This window comes from Macaca nemestrina, chromosome 17 (assembly GCF_043159975.1).
Source record: "Macaca nemestrina isolate mMacNem1 chromosome 17, mMacNem.hap1, whole genome shotgun sequence".
Classification (NCBI taxonomy): Eukaryota; Metazoa; Chordata; class Mammalia; order Primates; family Cercopithecidae; genus Macaca; species Macaca nemestrina.
The window spans coordinates 45,966,112-45,994,062 of NC_092141.1; the positions used below are offsets into that span (position 1 = coordinate 45,966,112).

Below are 27,951 nucleotides of genomic sequence, written 5' to 3' on the forward strand. Positions count from 1 at the left end.
TAGAGGGCGGAAATTTGTACTCTGCTTAGTTTCTGATGTCTGCCTTTCCAAAAATATTCTCCTTAATTGCTTGGGCAATGACTGCTCCTTAGATTAATCAGACTTTTATGGGTCCCTCAGAATGAATAGTTGCATCTTCCATTTGTATCATTGCCTCTGGTTAACAAATTGTCAACAGCTTTGATCTGTCAGAATTGGGGAACAGCGGTCATCAAGGCTCCCAGTCTACAGAAGTTTGATTTCAGGGTGCCATCGGGTCTTGTGGCTCACAGAGATTCGGAAGGCCTGCTTGCCTGTGCCTCTAATTCCAAATTATATGCCATTGATGGCTATAAAAATGCAAATCCCCTGAGATAAGTAAATCTTTAAGCTACTGTCCTTTAGCAGATTTGAGAGGGACACTGGACACCAGGTTTCTGGGAGAAAAGATTTCTTAAAAACAAGCAGGATTGAAGTCTCAGAACACATTTCTTCTACTGCAGAAGTTTGCCTAAGGCTTGTGCTATTTCATAAGATGTAAAGTAGCACCTTATCTGGATATCATAAGGATTAACTAGATGTTATTAAATGTAAAATACTTTGAACTTCTTTCCAAGTTTTCACAGTTCTCATAAAATGTACTTTCCAAGTAATAAAGAATTGTCACATTACAAATAAGAAAAAGAAAAAAAAAGGAAAAAAGGAGAGAAAAAGCATTGCTCACCACAATTTTATTACTTAACAAAACAACAGTTAGCATCTGGATTTCTTTCTGGTCTTGATTGTATGCAAGATTTTTTAGTTTTGTTAACACAATTACAATCAAAGTATGCATACAGTTCTGTAACCTGACATCAAGCTTTTTGAGCCAGGCATTATAAAAGGGAACATTACAGCATGTCTAGGATAATTAGGTAATTTCAAATCTGTCTCTGAAATGTTTTGCCCTTAATTCAACCCTTGGGCGGTAGCAATGATGCAGTGATGAGAATTTCAAGATAAACAACATCCTTGTTAAATGCACATCTGTTTTAACATTTGTTCTTGCAGATCTTCATGTCCCTCTGTGAGACTTTTGCATGTGAGTTGGGTGGTACAGGAAAGTCATGTACTTGCTCATATCTGACTGCAGTGAAACTAAATGTCAAAGGCTCAGTGGGAAAAGAAAAGGAAGGAGTGGCACCAGGTATGTTATATACCTTAACCCATTTACTCTCTTTTATTTTTTTGAGACGGAGTCTCACTCTGTAGCCCAAGCTGGAGTGCTATGGCGCAAGTAGCTGGAACTACAGGTGCGCACCACCAAGCCCAGCTAATTTTTTGTATTTTAGTAGAGACAGGGTTTTACCATGTTGCCCAGGGTAGTCTCGAACTCCTGAGCTCAGGCGATTCACCCACCTTGGCTTCCCAAAGTGCTGAGATTACAGGCGTGAGCCACCACACCTGGCCCATTTAATCTTCATCAACCCAGTCAGGTAGGTATTACCAACCACACATTAGACATGAAGTGTTAAAAAACTGCCCGAGGTTGCATTATTATTAAATACCAGAACAGGGATTAGTGCTCAGATCTTTTCAGTACACCAGGCAGGTAAACAAGAAAGCATTTAGCTGTAGAGGGCCAGTAATGTCAACAATTCCTATTTCTTCAGTTACTTGCTCTATAAACTTTTTTTTTTGAGATGGAGTTTCACTCTTGTCACCCAAGCTGGAGTGCAATGGCACGATCTTGGCTCACTGCAACCTCCAACTCCCAGGTTCAAGCAGTTCTCCTGCCTCAGCCTCCCAAGTAGCCGGGATTACAGGTGTGACCACTGTGCCCAGCCTGCTCTATAAACTCTTAGTTTTATTTTATTTTATTATTTTATTTTTTTTTTGAGATGGAGTCTCGCTCTGTTGTCCAGGCTGGAGTGCAGTGGGCCTGATCTCAGCTCACTGCAAGCTCCGCCTCCCGTGTTCACGCCATTCTCCTGCCTCAGCCTCCCGAGTAGCTGGGACTACAGGCGCCCGCCACCATGCCCGGCTAGTTTTTTGTATTTTTTAGTAGAGACGGGGTTTCACCATGTTAGCCAGGATGGTCTCGATCTCCTGACCTCGTGATCCACCCGTCTCGGCCTCCCAAAGTGCTGGGATTACAGGCTTCAGCCACCGTGCCCGGCCTAAACTCTTAATTTTAAAATGGGTGTTTTGGCGGGGCGAGGTGGCTGGCGCCTGCAATTCTAGCACTCTGGGAGGCCGAAGCAGGGGGATCACTTGAGGTCAGGAGTTGGAGACTAGCCTGACCCAACATGGTGAAATCCTGTCTCTACTAAAGATACAAAAATTAGCTGCGCGTGGTGGTGCGCGCCTGTAATCCCAGCTACTCGGAAAGTTGAGGCAGGAGAATTGCTTGAATCAGGGAGGCAGAGGTTTCAGTCAGCTGAGATTGCACCACTGCAACTCCAGCCTGGGTGACACAGTGAGACTCCATCTCAAAAAATAAATAAATGGCTGGGCGCAGTGGCTCATGCCTGTAATCCCAGCACTTTGGGAGGCCGAGGTGATTGGATCACCTGAGGTCAAGAGTGCGCGACCAGCCTGACCAACAAGGTGAATCCCTGTCTCTACTAAAAATATAAAAATTAGCCGGGCGTGGTGGCAGACGCCTGTAGTCCCAGCTACTTGGAAGGCTGAGACAGAAGAATTGCTTGAATCCGGGAGGCAGAGGTTGCAGTGAGCCGAGATCGCGCCACTGCACTCCACCCTGGGCAACGGAGACTCCATTTCAAAAAATAAAAATAAAAATAAAATGGGTGCTTAAAACAATTTTTTTTACAACTAGAATGTATTTGAAGAAAATAAAATTTTAAAGAGACCTTCTAAAAAAGGGTACATGAACTATTCTCCCTTCAGGAGTTAATTATCTGTGGTAGTAACTATACCAGAAATGATAAGAGACCTACCTTTAAAGACAAACAAGCTATTGAATGATGCTTTGCATAAGCTCATGCAACAAAGAAGAAAACCTGGTCTTACTGAAGGGGAGTAAATGTACAAACGCACCCAAAAACCTGGAGACTTCCCCTCTAGTTCTAAACTGCTACATGTATCATACCAAGCTACTGAATATGCAAATGAAGGTGTGCTGAATATGCTAAGAAACAGAATGTGAATGGAAAGGTAGCTGAGGTTCCCAGATTGCTTAAAAGGCAACATCTAACCTACAGTCTTGCTCATCTCCTCTTTGCTTTGCCAAATAGTAGCAAACCTGTTACAGGAAGTCAGAAGGCTCAAATTAACTCTTCACCAGACCCGAGATGTACACATCATTGTAAACAAATCCTTGATGCAGAGTGTCTCCAGCGCCCTGGAGCAGTGTCTGGCTACCTCCTGGACGCTAAATAGGGTTATCAGCTTTCATCAGAGGGCCTCTAAGCTTCTGATCCCTACATCCACCCCATCTTGCCACATGTGCTAGAAATCTTTTTCCACCCCCCAACACACACACTTCTAGTTTCCATGGAGACGCAACAGTTTACTCTTTTCCTCCAATTGTAAGCCATGGTTATTTTTAACTGGAAAACTCTGAGCCAGGTCACAGCTGGGATCTGGATGATGCAATGACGTCTATAGCCACCCTTCTCTCCCACAAACGCCTTCTTTTCCACAGTCGCTGGGGGCGGAGGCACTCCTGGGAGACTGCTCTCAAAAGCATTTTGCTTTGCATCTTCCATTTGTATCACTGGAAGTTGAAATTAAATGAAATTAAAACCCATGCCCATCTTAGATCTGACAGGTGTCCTGAATCTGAAGCTATGCACGCCCAGAACAAGGCCAAGATTTTCTTGTTGAGGTTGACAGCCAGGTGAGGTTGACATTCCTATCGCCTATCTGTGGCTAGAGCTTAGAGAAATGCTTCTACCTCCACTGGAGTGGCTTTACAGCTGCAGTTTGCCCTTAAAAAGGCTAAAAAGAGGCCGGGTGCGGTGGCTCACGCCTGCAATCCCAGCACTTTTGGGAGGCCGTGGCGGGCGGATCACGAGGTCAGGAGATCAAGACCATCCTGGCTAACATGGTGAAACCCCATCTCTACTAAAAATACAAAAAATTAGCTGGGCGTGGTGGCGGGCGCCTGTAGTCAGTCCCAGCTACCTGAGAGGCTGAGGCAGGAGAATGGCGTGAACCCGGGAGGCAGAGCTTTCAGTGAGCCAAGCTGGCGCCACTGCACCCCAGCCTGGGTGACAGCTAGACTCCATCTCGGGAAAAAAAAAAAAAAAGACTAAAAAGAGGCTCCTACTAGGGATATTGTGTGGAAAAGCTGTTACCCCACCTTTCCAAAGCAAATAACCATGATCTCAGGGCCAGAATCCTGCTGTCTCGTCTGCTACTAAAAGTTCAAATCAGTCCATCCATCTTAGCTAGAGTCTTCAAGACATTTCTGAACTTTTTGCTCTTTTTCAATAATTTTTGGGAAAAGCGATTAAATTACCCCCAAAATTGGCCTTTTCATCTTTGACAACTTCCTAAAGATTAGAAACTGAAATAAAAACATCAGTTTTCTTATAGGGGACATCGGTTGGGCAAATGCACTATTCCCTCCCCCCGTCTAGGAGTTAGTTATCTCTGGTAGTAACTGTATCAGAAATGATTAAGAGCCCACAGCCCAAATTCCATTGTTTTTCTTTCTTTCTTTTTTTTTTTTTTTTTTTTTTAAGAGAGTCTTACTCTGTTGCCCAGGCTGGAGTGCAGTGTCACAATCTCGGATCACTGCAACCTCCGCCTCCCGGGTTCAAGCGATTCTCCTGCCTCAGCCTCCCAAGTAGCTGGGATTACAGGCACCCACCACCACACCCGGCTAATTTTCGTATTTTTAGTAGAGACAGGGTTTCACCATGTTGGTCAGGTTGGTCTCGAACCACTGACCTCAAGTGATCCGCCTACCTCAGCCTCTCAAAGTGCTGGGATTACAGGTGTGAGCCACCACACCTGCCCTCCACTGATTTTTAACTTCTTAATATGTTTTTCTGTTTTAAAGGAATTCCCTAAATGATGATAATGAAGGATGGAGGGGTGAGGGAGGGATCCAAATCAATAGTTACATATTGTTTAGTATAAAGAAAGTCTTAGGTCATTGCGAACAATTTCGGAAATGGAGAGTATACTCGGCAGCTAGCTTTCCAACGATAGGAGAGAGATGTTAGAAATGTCATGAGTTGGCACTTCGCTGTCAGTTCACTGAATAAGGGTGATTCGATGGCAGCATTTCAGCATTTCTGCTTAAGAAAGTGCTGGTTTCTTAAAACAACTGTGAGGCCCTCTCCTTTCCATACTTCCTAAGATGCTGATTCTGTTAACACAACTCTGGACCAAGGCAGGATTATTATAAGCTACCTGGAAGCTTTTTGCCACCCATGGCCTCAGGGGAGACCAGACCACGATGAAAAAAGTGTTGCTTGATTAAGAACAGGAGGTTAATTCAACCAAATGATTAGTTTGGTGCCACTAAAATCCATTCCGGTGCTCTGAAGTAGAAAACAGGTGCATCAGACTCAATTATCCAGCCCAAGTCTGGGCTGGCAAAATTTAACCACAGGGTTTTCAAAGACAAGGGTAAGTACAGTGACTTTCAGGGCTACATCTGTGAAATAATTTTTTTTTTTTTTGTAGTTTTCAGGGTTTTGAACCCTTTAGTGGTAACTTCCTGTGCTATCTCCATTTCCTTATTCCTACTGGCAACAGGGAAGGGGGCCTAGTACACAATGCATAACAAGCTACTCAAGTGACAAAGGAATTGTAATGGCAGATGCATGACATTCATCTTTCCCTTAAATAATGTCTCTGATTTGTAGCTTAATCAATCAAATCAAAGGGCAGTTCGACTGCAGTATACCTTAACTGCTGGAAGCCAAGGCAACAAACAATGAACAGAAAAAGAATTCCCTGCCATTAGACACAGAAACTGGTTTTCCATACCTTTCAGAAACTGTTCATTTGTTCCCCCCTCAAACGCAGCATACTAACATTTCAGTTCTGTTGCACATTTCAAAGACTGGCTACTTAGGTTCCAAATTCCCTAGTTAAAAGCTCCTCACTTTTTTTTGAGACAGAGTCTTTGTTCTGTTGCCCAGGCTGGAGTGTAGTGGCGCAATCCCAGCTCACTGCAACCTCCGCCTCCCGGGTTCAAGTGATTCTACTGCCTCAGCCTCCCTGAGGCTGGGATTATAGGCGTAAACCAGCACGCCTGGGTAATTTTTGTATGTTTAAGTAGAGACGGAGGTTCACTGTGTTGACCAGGCTGGTCTGGAGCTTCTGACCTCAAGTGATCCGCCTATCTCATCCTTCCAAAGTGCTGGGATTATAGGCATGAGCCACCGGCCTAAAAGCTCTTCACTATTGTTCTCACTCCCAAATCAAGTGCCTATGTCAGCAGGACTATTACTATTCAGGCTGCTGTGACCCTGCTCTTGTTCTGTTTCACTTACATGTGGCTCAAAAGGACTAGGTATTTTTTTTTTTTTTTTTTTTTTTGTAGAGACAGGTTCTTGCCCTGTCATTCAGGCTACAGTGGCACAATCATGACTTACAGCAGCCTTGACTACCTGGGCCCAAGCAATCCTCCTGCCTTAGCCTTCCAAGTAGCTAGGACAAAAAGTGTGAGCCACCATACCCAGCTTGCTTTTTTTTTTTTTTCAATGTAGAGACGGGGTCTTGCTGTGTTGTCCAGCCTGGTCTCAAACTCCTGGCTTCAAGTGATTCTCCCACTTCAGCCGCACAAAGTGCTGGGATTACAGGCATGAGCCACTGCACCCAGCCTGTGTCTGATTAAAGAGAAATCTTTTAGCTTGGCCAACTCTTCTACACAAGGCCACAGACATGGCAGTGTCCCAGTGTTCCAAAGATGGTCCTTTTTGGCAGATGTGGGAAAGGTTAGCTGCATTTGGCTAAGCATGTTGGCAAGGAAAGCAAAGCTTCCAGATCAGCAGTACCTCTTGAATCAAACTTTTATTTAAATATAATTTTTAGAAATTCAAACAAAAAGCTAGGTGCATATAAGATACAGAAAACCCTTTTGTTTTGTCAAGAATAATGCAATATATATTTAGAAGGTGTCCACAAAGGTATTCTTAAAAATGAATGGGTGAAGTTCCCCAGAATGCTGTTGAGAATACAGTGCCACTGTCTGCTTAAAGATGGGTGAAAAAGTGGTTTTTGGAGGGATTCTAGGCATTAAGCTTTGCAAAGTTGGGTTTACTAAAGAAATAAAACTCATACATATTTATGAGTTTTCTCAAACTGCTATGTAATTTGGCCTCTGATTCTTCAATGGAGATTTTTTCTCTTGTTACATACCTACATATTTCCTAAAGCTAGAATGACTTACAAACTGGGATTTTGTTGTTACTGATGAATGCCATTGGTTTTCTCCCTTTTCTAGCTAACCCCCAGCTGAGGAAGATTTCAATGACTGGTTGCTTAACTGAGTTCGGATTTTTAAAAGCAGGGAAAGTGAAGATAGTTAACAATAAAAGGAAAGAAACTGGGACCCAGGAAAAGATAAACTGTGAATATTTAGTATTAATTGGTATCTCAAGAGACAGAGTCTTGGTCTTTGAGCACAGAGAAGAGTCATTACATGGAAAGAGATTTGTTCTGTATTTCCCACCACTTAGAGAGAAAAATATGCATAAAACTCCAGCAGAAACTTTTAACGTTAAATTGCAATAAAAATTTCAGTAAATAAGTCTTATTCATGTCATTAAGTTTCAGGGTAAACTCTCTCTTCTGAGACAATCTGGAGAGACCTCTATCAGTGTAGTTGGTTTATGGCCAACCCTGTCTAAAAGCAAACAGGAAGGATGCAATGCTACGTATCTTTGCAAAGTTGGGTATACCAAAGAAATAATTACCCTACTTTCTAAAATCCAGTCATTTAAAACTTAGGTCTTATTTTTCTATTACTATTTTCAACCATGCCATTTTCCTCATGATTTCCCATCAGCTTTTCAGAGTTCAACTGGTTCCAAGGTTTCTGTCAGACTGTCCTACCATCCTCCCACTCCTAACTACCCAGCTGCCCCTTGTGTTCTAGCCAAATAAATCTCTTGGCACCATTGTCGTTACACCCACTGCTGCCTCCACATCATTCTCCACCCCCTGTGTGTGGAACTGTCTCCCACTTCCATCTGCCATTTTTCTCTCTTCTCTATCATATAATGGCCCCAAAAGCCCACCTCTCCCAGGAAGCCTTCCTTAATCAAGGTTAAGGACTCTTCAAACTGCAACAGACATCACCTACACTGATGTCTAATGCATCCCAACTTTTCAGAACAGGAGTTACCTTTCAGGGATAAGAGGCAATCCCTTCACAACCAACTAGGGGTGATGGTAGTGGTAAAATGTTTTCTACGAGATATGACTATACAAAAAAAAAAGATCATTTCCACATGTCATTCTTTTTAAAAAATCAAAGCCCTCTATTTGAATTCCCTCAGGTCCTGAGAGTCTCTTTTTCATTTCTCATCCCCTAGATGAATCCCTTCCCAGCTGCATGCATATTTACAACAGTCAAAATTTGTGCAGATGCTTCCAACAAAGCACACAATATTTTAATTAGATATTTGAATGTAGAAAGATTTAAACAATCAGTCAACTATTCGATGTGATTTGTGTAGATTCTGACGAAGTTATTTCTATATACAATTTTGTTTCTAACAGAAACAAAATAACCATAAATTTGGGTTCTTATTCTGCAGAAAGGTTTGAGGACCAAGTTTTACATGTGGTGGGGCTACTCACCCTCTTATCTACTGAGTCCCATATATAAAACTGCTTTACTTCTGTTTTAAAAGCAGCTTTTATTGCAGCCTAGCCTTTCACCATTGAGAAATCAGGGTTCAAGTCTCAATCCAAGCAGAGCTGAGGTTTGTTGCATCATCTCCATCCTCAGGGGCTTGGTATCCTGGGAAACCCAGGGCAAGAACAGGGTGAGTTCAGGACACATATGACAGCAGACAGTGCAGCGTGATGGGGCGGGCATCCAACACCTTAAGTGTATTTTAGTTACCAGAATATTTGACACACCCACAAATTAAATAGCAAAACATTTTAATCAATTAATTCTAAAAATAACAGAGACATGTTATATCCGGTGCCACCTCCTCAAAAGACTACTACTGCAGATTAGACAGGCAGACTGCAAAGTACAAAGCCAGACATTAAAGTTTTTTTTTTTTTGAAACAGAGCCTCGCTCTGTCACCCAGGCTGGAGCGCAGTAGTATGATCTCGGCTCACTGCAACCTCTGCCTCCTGGGTTCAAGCAATTCTCCTGCCTCAGCCTCCTGAGTAGCTGGGATTACAGGCGTGTGCCACCACACCTAGCTAATTTTGTATTTTTAGTACAGACGGGCTTTCACCATATTGGCCAGGCTGGTCTCGAACTCCTGACCTCGTGATCCGCCCGCCTTTGCCTCCCAAACTGCTGGGATTACAGGCGAGCCACCTCGCCCGGCCGAAGTTAAAGATGCAGTTTGGGATAAGACTATCATAAGGATATTTTCTTCCCCTTTACTCATAAAAGTTGTCAGCTTAGGCCGGGTGCAATGGCTCACACCTGTAATCCTAGCACTTTGGGAGGCCGAGGTGGGTGGATCAACTGAGGTCAGGAGTTTGAGACCAGCCTGACCAACATGACAAAACCCTGTCTCTACCAAAAAATACAAAATTAGCTAGGCGTGGTGGCGGGCACCTGTATAGTCTCCGCTTCTCGGGAGGCTGAGGCAAGAGAATCACTTGAACACGGGAGGCAGAGGTTACAGTGAGCTGAGATCTCGCCATCACACTCCAGCCTGGACGACAAAAGCAAACTCTGTCTCAAAAAAAAAAAAAAAAAAAAAAAAAAGTCAGTTTAGAAAACCCTTAGACAAGAGCTTTCTTATGCTCTAAAACCTTTCTCTTTATTTTAAATCTATCCGCAGTGTTTCAAGGCAAGGCAGATAAGCAGCAAACTTACCTCACAATATAAGGATCTGAGCTGGACTCCTGGGACTAAAGACTGTGGTTTAGTTCTATTTCTACCAGCACTGTGAAGTGAGGTACTATGGTTCTTTTAGTTACAAGAGGTGTTAGGAATGAATGCCCACTCACATTTAATAATAGCTTATCTAGCACACAACTCTGCAGCACAATACCAACAACAGGAGTGTTTTAAAGCAGGATGGAGAAGAAAGTAGACTTAATACAACTTAAGGTTTCCTTTGTCCTTTCCCCTCTTTTCACAATGAGAATTCAGCTGAAAAACAAAACTCTCCAGAATGCCCACCCACACTGTCCTTTGACCCCACCACATTCCAAACTTCTGACTTCTGATCCCAAGCCCTCGGAGCCTCAGCCTTTAGTGATGTATCCTTCTCGGATGAGGAAATCATAGATTTTCCGGGTTTTGTTCACATCTATCTTGATGAGCGCTCTTGCCTGCGCCAGTCTTAAGCCTCCTTGCTTGTTACATTCGTTCAATAGAGCAGATTTGTATTCTAAATAGGCTCCAGGGACCAACCTCACCATCTGACAGAGCTGCAAGACATGGCAAATTTAATAAACATTAACATCTGTCATTTTTGTAATTTAATCCAGCAGGTATAGCAAAATTTTTTTTAAAGTGACATCAACCTCCAACTATTTATAGGAGCTGATGGGTGGCTGGACTACATTCCATTTAGTCTCTTCCTCTCTGGCGAGAACGCTCCCTAAGGACACACACCCAGGAAGAGAAAGCCAGGGTGTGATGCTAGAAGAGCCTTTAGCACATGCCAGCTGGCTCAGGGGCCTGGGTGTGTTAGGGTTTACAGATATGTGCTCCTGAGGAACAGCCTGGCTCATTCAGGAGTCAAACACTAAATGCCCAGGTACAGTCCCAGCACCAATGGTCAGGGAAGAGCCACGGGGCACAGTGGGGGCAGGATGCACAGATACTTGGATTTTCAAGGGCACATCACATTGTTTTTAGTATCAGCATAAAGCAGTAGTCCCTGCTTTGGGGATTACATTTCCTACTTCAAAGGGAAAGGACATAAAGAGACCTTGCTAAGAGGACGTAACTTTAACTGCTAAAAATCTAGAAAATTGCTACATTATCCAGCAATGAGGAGTCTGAGGTCACCACTATGTGAGTAAGGATAAAAAAAGCTTGACATTCCAGGCCATTCAATATTTGAATCAGGCTGGCCTATGACCTTCTTCAGCAATACATAGATACTACATACATTTCCTTCCACTCCCAAACTAATCCCTACTGTTCCTGGTGGATAAAATAAGACTAACACTACCCCTTCACTATGCCCCTTCCTTATTATCTGAACTGAACTAATGATATATGGTGGGAGATGGGAAACTGATCTTGGGAATTATAAAAGGAGCATATGAGGAGCAAAAGAGGAACTCCTCCAAAAGAGGAACACACTTCAGAGATGTGACACAGTTTTCTGAAAACTCCTGATGATGATTCTTATGAAGATGGCTTTAAATTTTAGAAACAGATAAAATCAATATGAAGACATGTCTGATGATTGCAACTGGAAAAAGTAGGTCACATAATTTTTTAACTCAGGCCGGGCGCAGTGGCTCACACCTGTAATCCCAGTACTTTGGGAGGCTGAGGCAGGTGGATCACCTGAAGTCAGGAGTTTGAGACCAGCCTGGCTAACAAGATGAAACCCTGTCTCTACTAAAATTACAAAAATTAGCCGGGTGTGGTGGTGTGCGCCTGCAGTCCCAGCTACTCAGGGGCAGGAGAATGGTTTGAACCCGGGAGGCAAACCATTGCAGTGAGCCAAGATCGCGCCACTGCACTCTAGCCTGGGTGACAGAGTGAGACTGTCTCAAAAAAATAAAAAATAGGCTGGGCAAGGTGGATCATGCCTGTAATCCCAGCACTTTGGGAGGCCAAGGCAGGTGGATCACAAGGTCAGGAGTTCAAGATCAGCCTGGCCAACATGGTGAAACCCCATCTCTACTAAAAACTACAAAAATTAGCCAGGCTGGTGGCACGTGCCTGTGGTCCCGGCTACTTGGGAAGCTGAGGCAGAAGAATCACTTGAACCTGGGAGGTGCAGGCTACAGTGAGCCGCGATCATGTCACTGCACTCCAGCCTGGGCAACAGGGCAAGTCTCCGCCTCAAAATAAATAAATAAATTAATTAATTTTAAAAATCAAAATTAACATGACTATATATGACATAAAAATCTTTTCCTTATGTTTATAAACATGCTCTGGAGACAATTTACAAAAATGTTGTAAATGATGATTATGTTGTTGGAATAAGTATAGAACTTTTCAAGGTAGCCATTCTAATAGGAAATACCTATTTTCATGTAAAAGTTACTTTAGGTTTACAAAAAATTAATTTTATTTACATAAAGCACTTAGTAGAGTAGCACATGGTAAGTGCTCAATAGACGATAGTTGCTATTATTATGTAATTTACATACCACATGTGCTTTCCCCAAAAGAGGAATGGTGGTAGGGTGACAAGGTAAGCAATTCTCTGAAATCTGCCACAAGCGGCTCTTTAGCTCTTGGACTTCTAGGATTCACCAGAGCTGTGCGTGTATGTTAGATGGATGAAACACAAGGGTTTGACCCTGTAATGGATTTTTAATGACAACTCAATGAATAATCAGCCCCTATTCTCTTTCCCCCAGCCCCCTCCTTTTTGTTACCTCCTTTTCTTTTTCATTCAGCTTCTCTGTGCCAGGGAGGCCAGTGAGATTCAAGGGTGGTGCACTCCGTCTACCTATAGACAGAGAAAGGAAACAGCATAGATTTAATAGGAGTGACAATTTCTCAGGTATAAAGTATTAAAAACTTCAGTGCAGCCAGGCCAGCTAGGTATAGGCTCACTATATCCAGCTTAGGAAATCCTGTCCCATTCCCTGAGGCCTGTTTAGCTAGCAACATGGGCACCCGAACATTCACTTGAAAATAAAAGGCCGGGCGTGGTGGCTCAAGCCTGTAATCCCAGCACTTTGGGAGGCCGAGACGGGCGGATCACGAGGTCAGGAGATCGAGACCATCCTGGCTAACACGGTGAAACCCCGTCTCTACTAAAAAATACAAAAAACTAGCCAGGCGCGGTGGTGGGCGCCTGTAGTCCCAGCTACTCGGGAGGCTGAGGCAGGAGAATGGCGTGAACCCGGGAGGCGGAGCTTGCAGTGAGCTGAGATCCGGCCACTGCACTCCAGCCTGGGCGGCAGAGCGAGACTCCATCTCAAAAAAAAAAGAAAAAAGAAAATAAAAATGAATTACATATTCAGGGCATATGAATTACCCACAATCTGCTAAAATACACATAGTCACACATACCTTAGCATCAAATGTAACTACTCACTACAGTAGCTATCTTTTATTTTTTATTATTATTATTATTATTATTATTTTTGAGACAGGGTCTCACTCTGTTGCCCAGACTGGAGTGCAGTGTTGCGATCATAGCTCACTATAGCCTCAATCTCCCTGGCTCAAGTGATCCTCCTGCCTCAGCCTCCCAACTACCTGAGAAGACAGGCATGTGCCACCATACCCGGCTATCACCTATTTCTTCCTAACCATGTAGGAGACTCTAAAATCTGATGCCCAAATGTCATCCAGTTAAGAAAGGTCACACACTGCCTGCTTTGACAGCTGATGAATGGAAATAATAACTGCAGGACAGACATTCCCTAATCCTTGCCACTCGGCCAGCAGTACAAGGCAAACATGGTAATTAACCAAGTACTGTGTGCCTTCAGATCAAAGAAAGACTGTTAGGCCAGCAAAAGGCCCGTCTTTTTTATTATGTGAGGGAATATCTGTTCCTTCCAAAGTAGCCCTGTTTACCTGCAAGATCCACAAACAGGAACAATGAGCCATTATATGGCAAAGCAGGGGCTGAGGTCAACTCACATACCTGAGAAAGAAACCTAAATAGGAGGTCACTGGCCAGGAGGGGAAGCTTGATGAGCAAAACTTTTTTGGTTTTGTTTTGGTTGTGTATTAGGGATTGGTGTTCAGCTGGGAATGGATAGACTGAGTTAAGCAAAGAAAATGTCTAAGTTTTATAGAGGTTGCTTTTCAAGTGGGGCAGAGAAACGGGAGGGACTGTTACAAGCTCCTCTGGTGGAAAACAGGCTTCTCTGTTATATCAACAAAAGGCATAAGGGATTATCCCAAATCCTCAAAAAGGGAGATAAAATCATTTGGTTCCTCACAAAAGTCACCAGAGGCTAGGCTACAATCAAAGATGCCAGGCTTCCAATATATAGATGCCTTAAGAACTCAGAACATAAAGGAGAGCAAGAGATCTCCTCAGCCTAAATGTAAGGGGTGAGAAAGGCTAACACCAGACTAGGAACAAACAATGAACAAGAGGCCGGGTACAGAGGTTCACACCTGTAATCCCAGCACTTTGGGAGGCTGAAGCAGGAGGATCACTTGAGCCCAGGAGTTCAAGACCAACCTGGGTGATGTAGTAAGACACTGTCTCTACCAAAAAAATATATATATATATCCGGGTTTGGTGGCATTCGCCCGTAGTCCCAGCTACTCTCAGGAGCTGAACTGGGAGGATCACTTAGGCCTGGGAGTTCAAGGCTGCAGTGAGCCATGATCACACACTGCACTCCAGCCTGGACAGTAGAGGGAGACCCTGTCTCACAGAAAAAGAAAAAATAAACAATGAACAAGTCAGTGCAGATGGTACAGTAAACAAAAATCTATGATGTTAGCCAGTTCATTTAATTAAATTAATTAATTAATTAATTTTTTGAGACAGTCTTACTCTGTCACCCAGGCTGAAGTGCAATGGTGCCATCTTGGCTCACTGAAACCTCTGCCTCCCAGATTCAAGCGATTCTCCTGCCTCAGTCTCTGAAGTAGCTGGGATTACATATGTGCACCACCACGCCCAGCTAATTTTTGTATTTTTTTTTTTTAAGGAGAGATGGGGTTTCACCATGTTGGTCAGGCTGGTCTCGAACTCCCAACCTCAGGTGATTCGCCCACCTCAGCCTCCCAAAGTGCTGGGATTACAGGTGTGAGCCACTGCACCTGGCCCAGTTCCTTCATTTTAATTAGTCAGTATTAACTTAGTTGTATTTAGATTTTGGGGGCAGAGTGTTAGCAATAAGAAACTTACAAAATAAAACTTGGATTTCACTGTCTTGGCTACTCCCCTAAAACACTACCTTTTTCTTCCTTCCATGTTAAGAAAAAATTACTTGAAGTAAAGGAATAAATGGGGGAAAAAAAAGTCCCTAAAGTGGCCAGGTGCAGTGGCTCATGCCTGTAATCCCAGCTCTTTGGGAGGCTGAGGCAGGCGGATCACCTGAGGTCAGGAGTTTGAGACCAGCCTGGCCAACCTGTCGAAACCCCATCTCTACTAAAAGTACAAAAATCATCTGGGCATAGTGGCAGGTGCTTGTAATCCCAGCTACTCAGGAGGCTGAGGCAGGAGAATCGCTTGAACCTGGAAGGCGGAGGTTGCACTGAGCCAAGATCATATCACTGCACTCCAGCCTGGGTGACAGAGCAAGACTCCATCTCTCCAAAAAAAAAAAAAAAAAAAAAAAAGTCCCTAAAGTGGACAAATCTGAGACCCAGATCCTGAATCTGCTGAGACATACCTCCCCAAATTGCCAGTCATCGATTACCTATCACCAAGGATCATCAGATAGCATATGGCCTAATCTTGCTCGGTATACTAATCTCAAACTAGGACATACTCAAAGAGGTAAAAGTAAGAAATAGAAATACTTTAGGTCTCCAACTTAGAAATCCTTATGTTTCTAGCAAGTAACATGCTTCTTTGCTCATGTTATATAAAAATAAAAAGCTTAGGCTGGGCACAGTAGCTCACACCTGTAATTCCAGCACTTTGGGAAGCCGTGGTGGGTGGATCACTTGAGGTCAGTTCCAGACCAGCCTGGCCAACATGGCGAAAGTGTCTTTACCAAAAATACAAAAATTAGCCAGGCATGGTGCCACACGCCTGTAATCCCAGCTACTCGGGAGGCTGAGGCAGGAGAATCACTTGAACCCAGGAGGCAGAGGTTGCAGTGAGCTGAGATCACACCACTGCACCCCAGCCTGGGGGACAGACCAAGACTCCATCTCCAAAAATAAGTAAATAAATAAAAAATAATAGAAAGCTTTTAATTTATCTCCTGTGAAATAAGTCTCAAAATTCGTGGTAGACACAACTGCAGTAAACTAATTGCTCATGAACATTGGTAAAATAAGTTACCTCTCTGAAGTTCTTTTTTCCCGTCTCTATGCTCTCTATACTCTCACTCTGAGGATAGTCTCTGTCTGGCCATGAAGATTCTGAAAACATACTGATGTTTACTATTATTCTGCCTAAGCACCCTGACACCACAGAGGAAGGAAGATTGCTGGGTCACCATAACCCCTACGATGCAAACTTCACAATTAAGACTTGTTCTGGCCTGAGAAATAATTACCTGAATTCGAAGCCATTGGAATGGAAGGACTCAGGCCGGAATCACTACAACAAAGAAGAGGAATTTAAACTTAGGTCATATCAAACAAGGTGATTTCCAAAAGCCCCTGTGAGACTGGGTGCCGTTTATCAGGTAGGTCACCTTGAAGAAGTGTAACGAGACAGACTGAACTATGTTTTATAGATATCTCACTGTATTGAGCAGGAAAGCAAATCTGTTCTAAGGAAGAAAAATTCCTCAGATTTGTTAAGAAAAGCTTGTAGTCTAGAACACCACTAACACCACTCAAGGGGAAGGGATACAAACATGATTCTCCAGTGAAAATCCAGGTATGAAGAGAGAGTTGAAGTCATGGGTAGAAGGCTAGGGGAAAATTCACTCATTTTTAAAAATAAGATCAAAGTAGTAAAGTTTGATTCTAGGAGGTCAGTTGTTTCTCAAAACTATCAGTATGGCACTGGTTCTGTGAGATGGACTGCTAAAATATTTCTGAATTCTTCTAGCTACTCAATTATTATTACTCTGCCATCTAGGGTGCCCAAAAATACATGCTAAGGCCAAGGCATCCCAGAAAGAATGCCTCCTTCACCCTGGAGTAATTACTCACATGTCAGCTTGCCGGCGGAGCCACTGCTGGCAAGCGCTACTGTCTTGGATATACTGGAGAACTTCTGAGAGCATAGTGCGTTTAAGGCGCTCCTCCTCCCGTGTCTTCTTGAGGTGATCGTAGGTTCTGGCACCTGAGGGTATAGAAAACCCAGTGACCACAATGACAATGCAGCAGAACTGAAGGGCTTTCTAACTGACCAAGAAACTGGTTTTGGGTTTTGTTGTTAAAGTCTATTTCCTTTGCAAAACTGCTTTCACAATTATTTCTCCAAGACCCAAGTAGATTTTCCCTAGTTTGAAATCCTTTTCTTAACACTAAGTATTAAATATTTGTATTTCTTTTCTATCTGTAAGAAATTTGGGAGAAAAAAACCAATAGAAAAGTACAAAGAAAATAAGAATTGCTCATACTTCCACCCTCAAAAAGTAACCAACTTTTACTGTAGTCGTAGTTGCTTCCTGTTTTTTCTATTTTTATAAATTTTTTCAAAGTCACACATGTGCTATAAGCGTATGCCTTTCCTTTAAAAACAATTAGAATTACAAAAAAAGAGTTCTCTTTGACATGTAGTACCTCTTCTCTATATTTCTCAGAGGCAGCCAATATCAGGAAACCAAAATTAATTATCAGAGTCTCTATATGCATCTTGCTAACAGAAGAGTTGTGTGGTGTTTTCTACATGTTAAAAAAGGTTCACAGATTCCAAAATACTGCACCAGTGGGTTTCAAAATTCAAACTAGGTTCCACAGAGCCCCAGGATACCATAGGAGTATCTTAGAGGTTAATGTAAAGAGAAAGGGCACTGCCAGATACCAGCGGTCCTGGGCTCTACACATAACTTGAACCATTAAAGTTCAACCAAAGTAATTCCACTTTTATCTTATTTGTAGATTGGGGCTCCACACAAAATTTAATTTTAAAAATGGTTTCCACTGTTAAAGAACCATTATATTAGGCTGAACTTACATCCATAAGGTTATGTTGCACCCAAAGGGCTGTGTTAAGAAGTCAACTATTGCCGGGCGCGGTGGCTCAAACCTGTAATCCCAGCACTTTGGGAGGCTGAGGCGGGCGGATCACCTGAGGTCAGGAGTTCGAGATCAGCCTGACCAACATGGAGAAACCCTGTCTCTACTAAAAATATAAAAAAAAAAAAATTAGCTGGGTATAGTGGCGTGTGACTGTAGTCCCAGCTACTCAGGAGGCTGAGGCAGGAGAATTGCTTGAACCTAGGAGGCGGAGGTCGTGGTGAACCAAGATGGCACCACTGAACTCCAGCCTGCGCAACAGAGCCAGACTCCATCTCAAAAAAAAAAAAAAAAAGAAGCCAACTATTTCTTATAGGTAGTAGGTGATAGCTGTCAATAATCACAAAGACTTCAAATAGGAAGAAGGAGGGAGTGCTAAAGATCATTCCAACAATGACAGCAAAACAATAGAAACTGCCATTTATTAAGGATTTATTGTGTGCCAGATACCGTGCTATGCTTATATGCAGTATCTCTAATTAAATCTTTACACTAAGGACCTTAGAAAATTAAAACTTGAATAGAGGCCAGGCACAGTTGCTCACACCTGTAATCCCAGCACTCTGAGAGGCCAAGGCGGGAGGACTGCTTGAGGCCAGGAGTTTGAGATCAGCCTGGGCAACATAGCAAGGCCAGTCTCTAGGGGGAAAAAAAAAAGAAAAAAAGGAAAGAAAAGAAATGTAGATAGAATCACATCGCAGAGCTGGTAAACTGGAGAGCCAAAATTTATACTCAAGCTTTTTAAGTCTAGACCCAAGCTCTTAACTACTATAATACACTATCTCTTACGATCTGGTTCTAGTACTAACTAGCTCTGTAACCTCTTTATACCTTAATTTCTTCATTAAATGGAAGTAATGGTACTTTGTAAGTTTGTCATGAGAATTCAGTGACTTGATCCAAGTGAAATGGTTAGCATAGAGACTGGTACATGGTAAACATCTGATAGATGTTAGCTGCTAATAATATAATTATTGTCACTACACCAAGTAACTGGGATACAAGCACCTAGAGCCAGTTGAAGCTTCATTATTTTATAAAAATGCTAAGGCCATGTATCATTAAATTTGAAAAGGGTGACAGTCTTTTTTTTTTTTTTTTGAAACAGAATCTCCCTCTGCCGCCCAGGCTGGAGTACAGTGGCACGATCTCAGCTCACTACAACCTCTGCTTCGCAGGTTCAAGTGATTCTTGTGCCTCAGCCTTCTGAGTAGTTGGGATTAAAGTGTGCACCACAATGCCTAATTTTTGTATTTTTAGTAGAGATGGGCTTTCACCATGTTGGTCAGGCTGGTTTTGAACTCCTGGACTCAAGTGACCCACCTGCCTTGGCCTCCCAAAGTGCTGGGATTACAGGCGTGAGAGAGTCACTGCACCTGGCCCAAGATTCTCTTTTTATAAAGAGCCTTGGCAGAATTACAGGCGTGAGAGAGTCACTGCACCTGGCCCAAGATTCTCTTTTTATAAAGAGCCTTGGCAGAATCCTAAATCTAAAGCAGCACCTCTCTTTCCTTTGTCTCATAACTTTTATTTTACCAAAGATAATCTATGTAAAGGTATTTATAGGGATTAAGTAGCCAAAACTTTACTGGAAAGATTTAAAGCATTCTGGTAAAGAATAGCTTATGTTTTAAAAAAAATTCACAACTCAGAGACTTCCTCTGTGTGTTTGGAAGACACTTGCCCTCAGGTACGGTATGTAGCTGAAGCATACTTACTACAAAAATTGGTAATGCCTGCTGTCCTGTATTCTTGGAGCCTCTTGATTTCCCTTCGGAGTTCAAATTCCACTGTTTTCCCCAAAAGGAATGAAGGAAAAAGTTACAAAAATAAAAGCAACATCAGTGAGCACTTTTGCTGTTGAGCATTTTCATTAATTCTGCCTTATAAGACTAGGTAAGTTCATTTGGAGAATCCTACTTGTTGGTAACTTCTCATTAGAAATTTTACCCAAGAGCTGAGGAAAACCTACTCCAGCTGTCTTCCAGCTGCTGTCTCCAGAGGCAGCAGCTGGAACTGTCTTCTAGAAAACTTAGTGAAATGGTTGAATTCATTTGTCTACAAAAGGAACAAATTTTTTTTTTTTTTTGAGACAGAGTCTCGCTCTGTCCTCCAGGCTGGAGTGTAATGGCATGATCTCGGCTCACTGCAACCTCCACCTCCCAGGCTCAAGCGATTCTCCCTGCCTCAGCATCCTGAGTAGCTGGGATTACAGACATCCACCACCACACCCGGCTAATTGTTGTATTTTTAGTAGAGATGGGGTTTTGCCATATTGGCCAGGCTGGTCTCAAACTCCTGACCTCAGGTGATCCAACCACCTTGGCCTCCCAAAGTGCTGACATTACAGGAATGAGCCACCGCACCCGGCCAAATATAATTTTTTTTTAACAATCAAGTTTCCCTGCTCTAACTATCTTCTGTTAAAAGTTCCACCCACATGACCAAGTTCTTTTATGAAACCTATTACTTGACGTGGCCCTGATGCAAGGGAAGGACAAAAGCTCTGTGCGCAAGCCCCTGTAAGTTTCTTTACAGCTTTATTCCTATAGGAACAAAAGTGCATTGTGTTTTCCATAAACCAAAGGTTTCTGCCTCCTCTGAGCATACAGATCAGGTTGTACTGTTTGGGTTATTATGTGATAAATCATTCTAACTTGGTTGCTTTTTGAAACAGAGAATGAAGAGCCTGTACAATCCATGGGGTGTAGTTCTTTGGAGTGACACATAAACCAGGGGTGTGTCCCAAACTGGGACAGGAAGTAAAGGATCAGTCACCTGGTACAAACCAAAGAATGCCAACCAAACAAGGTGTTTAGTGAGGACAACCAACCTGGCTCAGATAAATGTCTGCAATGCTACGTAAGAAATATTTTCATGATGAGAAAAAGGGCCTTAGTAGAGTACCCTCCCAGAACTAAACTTAAGAGGCCACATACACAAATGTCGTGATGAAAGGTACAGAATAAGCCAGAGTCCATATTATTTTAACAATCTAGGCCTTACTGCCATACTAACATTTTGTTTTCTGTTTTGAAACAGGGTCTTGCTCTGTCGCTCAGGCTGGAGTGCAGTGGCATGATTTCGGCTCACGACAACCTCCGCTACCCAGGTTCAAGCAATCCTCCCACCTCAGCCTCCAAAGTAGCTGAGGCTACAGGTGTGCACTACCATGCCTGGCTAACTTTTCTATTTTTGTAGAGATGGAGTTTTACTATGTTGCCCAGATTGGTCTCGAACTCCTGGACTCAAGCGATCCTCTTGCCTCGGCCTCCCAAAGTGCTGTGATTACGGGTGTGAGCCGCCACGCCCGGCCTCATAACAACTTTCAATTTTTTATAGTGAAAAATCAAATGGTAACTAGGTAAAGCTCTCACAGAAATACCACAGAAAGGCAAGAGAATGATGGAAGTACTATCTCCACAAGCTATCCATCTCTGTCCTCATTTTTAAAACTACTTTTAATACTAAAATATTTATGAACAAAATAAAATGATGTCTGGGATTTGCTTCAGAATAATCCAGTCGAGGGCAAGAGGGGAGAGTGGGTGGTAAAGATGAAACCAGACTGGTCATGTGTTGAAAACTGCTGAAGCTGGATAATGGATACACGGGAGTTCATCATATTATTATCTCTACTTCTATATATATTTGAAAATTCCCATGATAAAAAGCAGGGAGAAAAACTACTAAATTATTGTTTATCTGGGGCAATGGGGAAAGCCATTAGGGCTTTTTAACCTCTCTTCTGCTACCCCCATAGTCCCAAATTTGTCCCATGGAAATAAAGGGGAACAAAGAGAGAAATATCCATTTATTTATTTATAGAACTCTGAATAAAACACATCATTATCTCTCCTATTTATATAAACATACACACACAAATACTGCTTAAGGCTCAAAAACCACCTACATGCATGGCTTTCAATGAATTTGTCATGTTCCACTGGCCCCACAATTCTTGCAAATCGCCTCATTGTTTCATAAAGGTCCTGGACCTCCTTGGGATACCGCCGTTCCATTACTACGGAGAAAATAAAACATAAATGTGTCATAGGAAATGTAAGGATCCCTAAGTTTTCAGCATTTTTTTTTTAACAATTAGTAAAATAGAAGAACATTATTCATAACCTCACATGACTAACTTATCCATGACAGGAAGCAAACAGGAAAGCCAAGAATGCAAAACACTAATCATAATGACAGCACCATAGCAACTATCCCACAGGGATGTTATCACTGGAGATCGTCTCCACCACTGAGCATTACTAATCTCCCACATCTACTGATTTTTTTTTTTTTGAGATGGAGTCTCACTCTGTCTCCCAGGCTGGAGTGTAGTGGTGTGATCTCAGTGCACTGCAACCTTGGTCTCCTGGGTTCAAGCAATTCTCCTACCTCAACCTCCCTAAGTAGGTGGGATTACAGACACCTGCCACCATGCCCAGCTAATTTTTGAATTTTTAGTAGAGACGGGGTTTCACCACGTTGGCCAGGCTGGTCTTGAACTCTTGACCTCAAGTGATCCGCCCACCACGGCCTCCCAAAGCGCTGGGATTACATGCGTGAGCCACCGTGCCCAGCCACCTGTCTTTTTTTTTTTTTGACGTGGAGTCTTGCTCTGTGGCCCAGGCTGGAGTGCAATGGTGCGATCTCAGCTCACTGCAACCTCCGCCTCCCAGGTTCAAGCAATTTTCCTGTCTCAGCCTCCCAAGTAGCTGGGATTACAGGCACGCTGCCATGCTCGGCTAATTTTTTGTATTTTAGTAGAGACGGGGTTTCACTATCTTGGCCAGGCTGGTTTTGAACTCCTGAACTCAGGCAATCTTGGCCTGCCTTGGCCTCCCAAAGTGCTAGGATTACAGGCGTAAGCCACCATGCCTAGCCACCTCACTATCTTTTAAACTACACAGGGGCAGGAACTGCTTGCAGTAATGGACAAGACAATTAAAGGCAGATCTTACATTCTTAGGAAGAATTATGGCCAAAATGTATGGTATTAACTCCCACAGGAAAACAAGGAAGCTACAGACAAAATAATCCATCCAGAAGATTTCCCATTAGCTGAGAAAAGGTGTGATTTCTCGCATGTACCACCTACACATCCTCAAGCAAGATATGTATTTTTTTCATCCTTCATACGGGTCATTTTGCCTTTCTCTAAACTAAATTAACTACTACAACTTAATTTACTGGTAATGAAGTTATATTTGACAACTGTCATGCAAATATCATGCAGAGACACCAGAGCAGCAACTCTGGGGATCACTACTGACCAAATATCTAATCCAAAGACGTATCTGCAAAGAAGACGGGAGAGTAAAACTGACTAACAATAACTGGTAGATTGGAGCAGTCAGGAACTCTCAAACTGCTACTTGGGTCATTTCAATCAGTAATTAGGTTAGTTCTATCTACTCTTGGACAAAAGATACAGGCTTTCATTTATGACAGCTATTATTTTTTCCTAGCTTGCTTTTTTATTTTTTATTTTTATTTTTTTGAGACAGAGTCCCGCTGTGTCACCCAGGCTGGAGTGCAGGGGCACAATCTCAGCTCACTGCAACCTCCGCCTCCCAGGTTCAAGCGATTCTCCTGCCTCAGCCTCCCGAGTAGCTGGGACTACAGGCACGCATCACCACGCCTGGCTGATTTTCTTATTTTTTAGTAGAGACGGGGCTTTATCATGTTGACCAGGATGGTTTCGATCTCCTGACATCGTGATCCGCCTGCCTCAGCCTCTCAAAGGGCTGGGATTATAGGCGTGAGCCACTGCACCCGGCCTTTTTATTTTTTATTTTTGAGATAGGGTCTCGCTCTGTTTCCCAGGCTGGAGTGCAGTGGCACAATCACAGTTCACTGTAGCCTCAACATCCCGGGCTCAAGAGATTCTCTCACCTTAGCCTCCCAAATACCTGGGACTACAGGCACATGCCCCCATGCTTGGCTTTTTTATACAGAGATGGGGGTCTCCCTATGTTGCCCAGGCTGGTCTTTAACTCCTAGGGTCAATCATTCCTCCTGCCTCAGCCTCCCAAAGTGCTGGGAGCCACTACGCCCAGCCTACGACCGCTATTTAAACTAAGTCCTCTTTTTAGGTGAATCTCTTATCTTGCAGGAGACATTCTTACCCAAAAATCCTAGAAGCTGATTTAAGGAGCAGCCATAGCTCATTAAAAAAAAAAAACCAACAACAACAAAAAACAAAGCAGAAGAATATGGAGTAAAAATTTTAAATTTGAAGAAAAAAAACCCCTGCCTACCATATTAAGGTCAATTGTACATTCAGTATAATGGCAGCTGAAAACCTCTGAAACCACAATGCACACGCTACTTCTACACTCTCAGAAGCAACAGAGCTTCCCCTCAGCCCTCTGTTTGAAAAAATATAGATAACAGAATAATGAAGCAAAACTGACCTCTATCAGTTGAAAGAAGAATTTATTTAAGAGTCAATGTCTACAAGGAGTAAAGATCAAAAATTAACTGGACTATTATGGAAAACCCAGGAATTCAGATAGAGAACCTACTACTGTGGCTACTAGAACACGATCAATTAATCTGATCCTGAATTATTTTTGCAGATCCACGGGTCTTGATAAGGATGGGGTTCACTAGGGAATCTCATATACTGCTAGAAGAAACAGAAATTAATACAACCATCTTTTGGAAAGCAACTTGGCAGCAGGCATCAATAATTTTTAGTGGTCATAATTTTAGATGTATTAATCCCACTTCTAAAAATCTACCTTTAAAAAAATCCTAAATAATGACAAAGCTTTATTCACAAGTTCATCATAGCATTATTTATGTAATGATTAAAAGAACGCAAAACAAGCTAAATACCTAAAGAGAGAAGCATATAATTATATCTCTTACATGTATATATACAACATAACTATTAAAAGTACATATTATGTAATCTATGAAAACTGATATCCTCAAAACACTACAGTAACTTGAAAAATATGTAACATAAAGTGAAAAAGGAAATAAGGCTGGCATGGTGGCTCACACCCATAATCGCAGCACTCTAGGAGGCCGAGGTGGGCAGATTGCTTGAGTCCAAGGAGCTCAAGACCAGCCTGGACAACATGGCGAAACCCTGTCTCTACTAAAAATACAAAAAATTAGCTGGGCATGGTGGCATATGCCTATAATCCCAGCTACTTAGGAGGCTGAGGTGGGAGAATCCACCTGAGCCTGGGAGGTGGAGACTGCAGTGAGCTGAGCCACGCACTCCAGCCTGGGCAACTGGAGTAAGACCCTGTCTCAAAAAATAAATAAATAATAAAGGACCTAAAATGTAACATACTTATGATCATGGCTATATTTTAAGAAAATAATATAGATTTTCTGTTGCCCAGGCTGGAGTGCAGTGACATGATTATAGCTCACTGCAGCCTTGAACTCCCGGGCTCAAGTGATCCAATGCCTCAGCCTCCCAAGTAGCTGGGATTATAGGCGCAAGCCACCATGCCTGGCTAGATATTCATTTTTTTTTTTTTTTTTTTGAGACGGAGTCTTACTCTGCCGCCCAGGCTGGAGTGCAGTGGCCGGATCTCAGCTCACTGCAAGCTCCGCCTCCCGGGTTTACGCCATTCTCCGGCCTCAGCCTCCCGAGTAGCTGGGACTACAGGCACCCGCCACCACGCCCGGCTAGTTTTTTTTGTATTTTTAGTAGAGACGGGGTTTCACTGTGTTAGCCAGGATGGTCTCGATCTCCTGACCTCGTGATCCGCCCGTCTCGGCCTCCCAAAGTGCTGGGATTACAGGCTTGAGCCACCGCGCCCGGCCTAGATATTCATTTAGACTAAAAAGACACTTAACCTTGTTGACTGAACCCTATAATGCTATGGATTATTAAAGAAATACCCCTACAAGAATCTATCAACTAGGATATGTTTTACAATAACCATTAGGTTATTGTACAAACCTAACCATTAGGTTATTCTTTACAAAAAAAGAATATTATGACACACAACTATTACAAATATTTTAATACAAACATTGTGATTATTATTATGATATCATCCTTCTTATTTGTGGAAGACTCTATGTTGTGGAAGAAGAAAAATACAGGGACTTCTTCTGCTCTGCTTAGGTATCTCTGATATTTAAAATAGCGAAGACCAGACACGACAGCTCGAGCCTGTAATAAGGAGGCTGAGGTGGGAGGATCACTTGCACCTAGGACTTCAAGGCTGCAGCAAGATACCATCATGCCACTGCACTACATCCTGGGCAATAGTGCAAGACCCTGTCTCTTAAAAAACAAAAAACCACAGTAAGGTCAAAGGTGGCATTTATTTTAAAAATCACTGTATGTATTTTTATCACCATCATATAATATTAAACATCATTTATTTTGTCTGCCTACAACCATCCAAAATAAAGATCACTTTCTGTTATTTATCTAAAATATTTTTACAACCTTAAGGTTATGTTATGCTTAACACATAGTTGTAAAACATGACTCTATCCAGAAAATGATTCATTAATATTCACACTGTAATTACTATACAAATTTTTAAAAAAGAATTTTAATACAAGTTTTGTTGACTACGAATACATTTATTCGTTTATTTATTTATTTATTTTTGAGACCAAGTCTCACTCTGTAGCCCAGGCTTGAGTGCAGTGGCATGATCTTGGCTCACTGCAACCTTCACCTCCTGGGTTCAAGTGATTCTCCTGCCTCAGCCTCCCGAGTAGCTGGGATTACAGGTGTGTGCCACCATGCCTGGCTAATTTTTTTTTGTATTTTTAGTAGAGATGGGGTTTCACCTTGTTAGCCAGGATGGTCTTGATCTCCTGACCTTGTGATCCGCCCACCTCAGCCTCCCAAAGTGCTGGGATTACAGGCAAGAGCCACCGCACATGGTCCCAAATTAATACTTTTAAACTCTCACTATGGATCAGAATTTCCCGAAGACTTTAAAAACGCAGATGCTGTCCGGGCATGGTGGCTCACGCCTGTAATCCCAGCACTTTGGGAGGCCGAGGTAGGTGGATCACAAGGTCAGGAGATCAAGACCATCCTGGCTAACATGGTGAAACCCTGTCTCTACTAAAAACACAAAAAAATTAGCCAGGCATAGTGACGGGCACCTATAGTCCCAGCGATTCGGGAGGCTGAGGCAGGAGAATGGTGTGAACCCAGGAAGAGGAGGTTGCAGTGAGCTGAGATCGCGCCACTGCACTCCAGCCTGGGTGACAAAGTGAGACTCCGTCTCAAAAAAAAAAAAAAAAAAAAAAAAACGCAGATGCTGTGCCTCCAACCCCAGAGATTCTTACTTAATTAGTCTGGAGTGATAGCCAGGCTAATATGCAACTTGGATTAAGAACTACAATACATGATTTATTTAAAATTACTCATAATATTGGAAAAAAATTGTAAAATAAAGAAAACTGCTAATACTTACATTGAAACTTTCTAAGGTTGATTAATCCATGGTCTCTTATAATTCTAAAATGAAAAGCCACAATAATTTGTGCATTAGAATTATTTTCACATTTACTAATGCTTTCTATAGATAGCTGTCATCAGACCTCTTAAACATGCTGAGGTGGAATACAGAGGTCCAAAGAAGTCACTCTCACAAACTTCTGCAGGTCAGTGAATCACTAACACAATTTTAGACTCTCAGGCATCACAGGTTTTTCCTCTTCTTGTGTATAGTAGACTCTCCATGACTATTTGCTGAATGAATGAATGAATCAATAACCACTCACAAATGCTGAAAACCATGTGTCTGTCACTTAAGATGAAACCGAAAGGAATCTCTGTTCATGTCATAAAATTAATCTATTCAGCTTGTGGGAATAATTGAGAAGAGCCATTTTAGAGAAATCTGCTAAC

General features: G+C 42.5%; 1 protein-coding gene and 1 long non-coding RNA gene across 10 annotated transcripts in view; one reads left to right on the plus strand and one right to left on the minus strand.

Moving 5' to 3' along the window:
• The window catches only part of LOC105476891 (uncharacterized), an 11,215-nt gene extending 2,663 nt beyond the window's left edge, over positions 1 to 8,552 (plus strand). For all 5 annotated transcript variants that reach the window (XR_011615664.1, XR_011615666.1, XR_011615667.1 and 2 more), the window contains exons 3-4: positions 1,030 to 1,165; positions 7,394 to 8,552. This is a non-coding gene — a long non-coding RNA (uncharacterized lncRNA). The remainder of the gene's footprint in view (positions 1 to 1,029; positions 1,166 to 7,393) is intronic.
• Positions 8,553 to 9,046: 494 nt separating this feature from the next.
• The window catches only part of LOC105476892 (transcriptional adaptor 2A), a 73,754-nt gene continuing 54,849 nt past the window's right edge, over positions 9,047 to 27,951 (minus strand). For 4 of the 5 annotated variants that reach the window (XM_011733199.3, XM_071082787.1, XM_071082786.1 and 1 more), the window contains 7 exons: positions 27,515 to 27,558; positions 22,003 to 22,113; positions 19,808 to 19,879; positions 17,058 to 17,190; positions 16,451 to 16,494; positions 12,674 to 12,747; positions 9,047 to 10,528 (listed from right to left, as the gene is read on the minus strand). In XM_011733199.3, coding sequence (XP_011731501.1) covers positions 10,343 to 10,528; positions 12,674 to 12,747; positions 16,451 to 16,494; positions 17,058 to 17,190; positions 19,808 to 19,879; positions 22,003 to 22,113; positions 27,515 to 27,558 — 664 coding nt within the window. In that variant the 3' untranslated portion in view covers positions 9,047 to 10,342. The remainder of the gene's footprint in view (positions 10,529 to 12,673; positions 12,748 to 16,450; positions 16,495 to 17,057; positions 17,191 to 19,807; positions 19,880 to 22,002; positions 22,114 to 27,514; positions 27,559 to 27,951) is intronic. The other variant, XM_011733200.3, reaches the window with a different exon arrangement.